We start from the raw sequence: 5,872 nt of genomic DNA, 5'->3' as shown, positions 1-5,872 counted from the left end.
AAATAACAAATAGTGCAGAGGGAAGGCTAAAAGGAGGATACTGTACCTTAAAAAAGGGGAAATAGAAAAGAAAACACATTTCACAATTATAACTTACAAAGGCCTGCTATCAGATTATAAAGACCACCCAATCATAAAAGTTGCTTGGTGGTCACTCATGGTGCTGGAGCAGAAAGGTTGTGAAGGAATAAGTCATAAAACCGATTCAGAAAAAGACACCATTCTATGAAAGAATTCCGGCCTTATTAAAACATGACAAACTGGGTCTGGAAATCTAGAAACCCAACCATGAAAAGCTGTGAAAGTATTCTGGCTATAGAGATAAGGGGCCAGAAATTCGCGGCCAAAGGCGTGGGTGCGCTCGGGGTACTCACGCATCTGGCCATTGGAAATGCCGGTGTTCAGCATGAACAGCGCATGCGGGGAACGCCGGCATTTCCAGACCTCGAGCACGTGCGACTGCACAGGCAGCGCTTGCGCAGTGAACTTCGTAGATTTCATTCATGAAATCCGTGAGGGTAAGTCCTCAGAAGTTACACGTAAAAAAAGCAAGTGTAAAGTGGTTCATTGGCTGCGGAGGAAGAAACATTTTATCGTGGAGCTTCTGAAAGTCTTCTATTTCTGTTTGGGAAAGGGAGGAAACTTATTTTAAGAAAGGCTGAGGTAAGTTAAAACTTTTTTTTTTGTTTAAAACGGTTTTTCAGTACTGTAGTTAGAACGAGCAATTGTTGTGGCTGTGGGCAAGGCCTCATTGAATTTTTTTTCATAAAATGTTAAAATTATTTTTAAAATAATGAAATGCTTACAGAATGAAATAGTCATCAGTAATATTTAGTAATTATGTATGTATGATTGTATGTATGTCTGCATATATTCCATTTAGGATGTGCAGTTCTGTATGTTTTCCTTTCAGTGAATAAGATGTAGGTCTGTGATATTCATCAGGCGGGAAGGATGTGTTTGCAAGCCGTAAAAGCATGCTTCCTGGCATAGCCAGAGTTGATGTTATAGGCACTCAGTTTATTAAAAGAAGTGTAACAACTATTTCCATTTACTCCGTACAGGTACGTCTGTGTGAGGAGTAGTCCTGTGAGCGAGGAAAATGCCCTGTTGTAGAAATTTAGCCCTGATGCTACTTCTGCATTTGCTGCAAAGAAATAGGAATGCCAGGGAACAACGTGGAAGAATGAGGAACCAGGAACGTCTCCTGATCAGAAGGAACAACTACCCACCAAACAGAGTTTACAGGGAGAGGCGATCATTTGAAATGCTGTCCGAGGAGTTGTGTATCAGGCGGCTGCGCTTCAGTAAAGAGGCAATTGGTCGACTATGTGACATGTTGAAGGCAGACTTGGAGCCACGCTCGAAGATCCACACTGCCTTGTCAGTCAACATGAAGGTAACCACAGCATTGAACTTCTTTGCAAGTGGATCATTTCAAGCAGGTACCGGTGACATAAGCAACATCTCCAAGAATGCTGCGAGGGTCTGCATTCACCAGGTCACAGCAGCCATTTGCCGTAGGATTTCAGATTTCATTCATTATGACTTGTCAACTCGACATCAGAAGGAGATGGCCTTAGCTTTCTATCGCATTGCTGGATTCCCCAAAGTGATTGGGGCCGTCGATGGAACACATATTGCACTGAAGTCACCCAAGGATGCACCTGTGACATTCATTAACAGGAAGGGGTATCATTCATTGAATGTAATGATATTATGTGATGCGCACCTGAGGATCCTAAACGTTAATTCTGGACACCGGGGAAGTAATCATGACTCCTTTGTCCTCCGGAACTCTAAATTGTATGATTCTCTAAAGAAATTGCCTACAGGATCCGCATGGATACTGGGCGACAAGGGCTACCCGCTAAAACCATGGCTGATGACCCCCTACCGCAATACCATTAATCAGTCGCAGGAGAGATACAACCGTGCACACGTGACTACACGTCAAGTGGTGGAGAGGACAATAGGAGTTCTGAAATCACGCTTCCGGTGCCTGGATAGGTCAGGGGGGACCTTGCAGTACTCTCACCAGAAAGTGTCAAGGATTGTGCTGGCCTGCTGTGCTTTGCACAACCTTGCCCTGCAGGAAGGACTGACCCTTAACAATGAGGAACAGCTGCCTCTTGAAGTGGAGGATGAAGGCGATGGCAATGTGCATGCTGCCAGGCCTCATGGAGAGGAACCAAGTGCCACCGAATGTAAGGCTGCTCGCGAAGTGCTGGTAGCCAACACCTTCACGTGGTAGTTATGCCCTGTACCTAACCCTCCCCCCGCAAGGCAAAGACAGAAGCAGACACATATTAAAGTGCAACATTGACCTTTTATTGCATAATAAAAAACTTTTCACATTCAGTTTCAATGTATAAAGTGAATAACTTGTAAATTTTAAGTAACTTTTATGAACGTAAAAAAAAATTTATGGACAGGAACAGTGAGGAAGTGTAACTGGAAAGAATTCATCGTTACTTGTCTTTCTTCGTTCAAGGATGTTAATGACCTACTTAATGCAATTTAAAAATGTTAATGTTAACAGTTTTTAAATCACTTTGTAAACAGGTTTAACTATTTGTGTTTGATTCGTAGTGATATAACAAAAATAAAGATGCTAACTACCTCTTTCAACGTTTTCAAACATGTGCAAAATGGTGACTGTTAAAAAATAAAGTGTAAACATTTTACAGTAATTTTTACCTCCTTACTGCAATACAAACATTCAAAGTGCAAACTAGCTATTTCACAGTTTTGTAACATTTGTTGAAAAAGTTTTTGAAGTTAAATAAATGTTTAAATTCTTTCAACATTGCTTACTGGGTGTCCTTTCCTTCATAAAAAAACACTTGAATTTAAATATGTAATTAAAAATTTAACATTTAAATAAAGTGAAAAATATAACAATTTAACGATTTGCCAACTGGCCTGTGTGACTGAGGGTTGAAGGTGGCAGAGTGAGTGAGCTGAAAGTGACACTCTAACGTTTCCTGCGCCTTTTCAGTACCCGTGACTGGAGCCCTCCAGATCTATTTGCAATGGCCCTGTCAGATTGATCCTGCTCTTCAGCAGCGGCTTGAGGAAAGGGTTGATGCTGAGGCATTTCTACGCTGCCCTGCATCAAGACTGGCGCAGCTGGTTGCTCCTGGGACCAAAGTGGCTCTGCACTGTGACCTGGGGAGGGCATTTGTGCTGGATTCAGCGTTATGCCAGTAGTGTTACATACAAGCGAATTAAGCATTGCAATCATAGTTTCATTAAGTATCCCCAAATGTGAAGATATCTGATGAAGAGAATTATCCAACTGCGATATCTTTGTAAGATAATTATCATTAAGCACCCCAAACTGCGATGATATCTGATTTAGTGTAATGCCAACGTTCTCCATTCCCTGCCTGAAATGGTCTCTATCATCTACTTCCTTCTCAGTGAGAGAGGTCAGCAATTGGCTTAAACCTGCAATATCTTGCTGGTCATCTTGCAGGTACTGCTGTGCCTCAGCTACTCCCACCTGCACTGAAGTGCCCATTTGGTGTCTGCCTGTGGAGCTACAGTCATCATTGACTAGCTCAGAACCACAAGGGCCACGAGATGGTGAGATAGTGGCCACCGACACAGGGTCTGTACACTCCTGCTGCACTTGCTGACATAGGACAGGTTGCTCCTGTTCCTCAACCACCTCAGCCACCTCAGTAACTGCTGCCATTGCATCAGAAAAACCTTCCCCAATGCTCTCTGTGGCCGCTGACTCCACGCACTGCTCATCCCGTGTGTGAGAGGTACTCGGTCCAGCTGTGGGAAGGAAGCAGAAAACATTTGCTAAAGTAAAACACGATGTGCCACATCACAGATATTCAGCACACACCTAACCTTATTTAACATATGGCTGCCCAGGCCAACTCACATTGAGGGTCAGAAATGCCTGTTTCAGATGCATCCGCGGGGCGATTGCTAGCAAATTCGTACATCTGCTGCACCCATTCCTCATGTTCGGTCAAAACCCTCAGCATGGCAACACCACCTCCTGTGAGTGTGCGTTCCCTGGAGTTGTGAGCACTTTTACTCTGAAATTGCAGCATAAATAAGAGAATCACACAGCTGCATTTCTGACATGGGACAGCGAAGGCTTTGAAGACTGGCCTGGGTGTTTCTTTACATCTTTCATTGAAGTTTTAAATCTACTAGCAATGCAATCAAGATAACAGAACATTAGGTATCCTTGAGATGGCCCCAAAGCCATAAAGTTTTATTGCTACCTCAGGTGACTTTACCAAGAAGTAAATTGACTGCTATAAAAGAAAGCCTTTATAGATCTGGCTAACTTAAATTCTAAGCAATGTTACAGTACACTTTAGTTATAGCTGCACAAACCCTGACAGATCGGAGAATGTCACTTAATTTCTTGCGGCATTGTTCCGCTGTACGTGGAATGGTGGAGGTCGCGCTGACAGCTTCTGCAACCTCCGGCCACGCTGCCGTCTGAACTTTTTGCGGAGCTCTCGACTGCTCATTCCCAATGATGCGCAGGCGCCTTGCCTCCACCTCATTGAGGAGATTGCTGAGGTCATCATCAGTGAAGTTCTGACTTCTTTTAATCACATTAATTGTGCTAATTCCAGCCATTTCACTTTGCTCATTAACTGCAAAGAATTAATAGAATGTTTTCAAGGCTTTAAAAATTGCTTAAATAGCTCCAATTGTCTTTAAAACTATGTAACAGTCATCAAAATCATTTAAATGTTTTTAAAATTTTACAAAAGTTCACAAAACATTCATAAAATAGCAGATAACTTACTTTCCCTGCAGCTGTGTAACTCCAAAGTCCTGTGCAGCTGATCGGAGAGATTGGGGGCGTGTCCTGCTGCAATGAGACCTTAAGGGGCGTGTCTCACTTGCACTGCACGCTCCTGACTTCGCGCTGGCTGCACTCCTGGGCGGCGTGACGTCATACGCTGCCCGGGATTCTTCTTTCAGTTTCAGCAAGTGCAGGCGTCCCTGGAGCTGATCGGCAGGAGCGCGGGGTAAGTGCAAATACGGGGCTTGCACGCGCTGTAAGCCCCGTTCTGGAATTTCTGGCCCAAGATAGTTGTTGACACTGAATCAATAACCTTATTGAAACAGAAGGTCAAAGGCTGCGGTAGTCTGAACCTTTCAGAACAAGACAATGGTTCACCCTGTACAAGGTGTTCTAATTTACACTTCGTAAAGAAGCACAATCATCTGCCTTTATAAAAATGACATCAAGTAAAACGCACCTGCTGTTACACCATTTTTTATGGTAAACTTAGAACACCTAGAGAAGAGATATGGTTCTATAATACTATCAGCTGAGGTGACTGTAAGAATTGCAGGGGTCAGCAGAAAAATGGCTAGAGATAATTAGCTTACATCAGCAGAAAACCTTAAAGGAAATACCACTGGAAAAGGGTATAGATATTGAACTATCAAATGGGATAGTAGACTCGCTTTAAAGGGGCAAAGCGATTCTCGCCATCAGAGGCAGTAAGTCTCCACTCTTTGTACCTCAAGGATCAAAGTTATTTGATTTTTGTGGATATCCTGTTGAAAACTAATAACTGTAAAACTGTGGTAAAGCTAAGATTTGAGAATAAGGTTCTCTGATAATAGAATTGTAAGCTTTCTCTTTTTGGAACTGTTAATGTTGCGATTGACTCAGCAACTGTAAATTACATGTTGGTTCTTTAATAAACCTATAGGCCTAGAAATTCAGTATAGTCACTTTTGGGGCGGTAAAGTCGGGCGGCCGCTAAAGTTTGCGCCCGGCGCAAAGTCGCGCCACCTTCGCCGATATTCAGTCGCATCGCCCCAAGAGGTTGCTGCTGCGCTAAAACAGGCGATGCATGACTATCTTTAG

The 5,872-nt window shown here is 43.1% G+C and overlaps 1 protein-coding gene across 1 annotated transcript; it reads right to left on the bottom strand.

Moving 5' to 3' along the window:
- Positions 1-2,309: 2,309 nt before the first annotated feature.
- Positions 2,310-4,597, bottom strand: LOC147115807 (uncharacterized). The gene is made up of 2 exons (XM_085990395.1): positions 3,902-4,597; positions 2,310-3,789 (listed from the first exon to the last, which is right to left on the bottom strand). Exons 1-2 carry the CDS (start codon positions 4,074-4,076, stop codon positions 2,978-2,980), a joined length of 987 nt encoding a protein of 328 aa, XP_085846521.1. The 5' UTR covers positions 4,077-4,597; the 3' UTR covers positions 2,310-2,977.
- Positions 4,598-5,872: the final 1,275 nt, after the last annotated feature.

The sequence above is a fragment of the Somniosus microcephalus genome, chromosome 6 (genome assembly GCF_052327205.1).
Source record: "Somniosus microcephalus isolate GS21.2 chromosome 6, FLI_Smic_1.0, whole genome shotgun sequence".
Classification (NCBI taxonomy): domain Eukaryota; kingdom Metazoa; phylum Chordata; class Chondrichthyes; order Squaliformes; family Somniosidae; genus Somniosus; species Somniosus microcephalus.
This window is presented reverse-complemented; position numbering and strand designations above follow the sequence as displayed.

What these genes read in the sequence shown, in the direction of transcription:
- LOC147115807 (XM_085990395.1), bottom strand. Translation starts at nt 4,076, where the DNA reads ATGCTGCAATTTCAGAGTAAAAGTGCTCACAACTCCAGGGAACGCACA. An exon ending in AGGCATTTCTGACCCTCAAT is followed by an intron (nt 3,790 to 3,901) that starts GTGAGTTGGCCT and finishes TCCTTCCCACAG; the next exon opens with CTGGACCGAGTACCTCTCAC.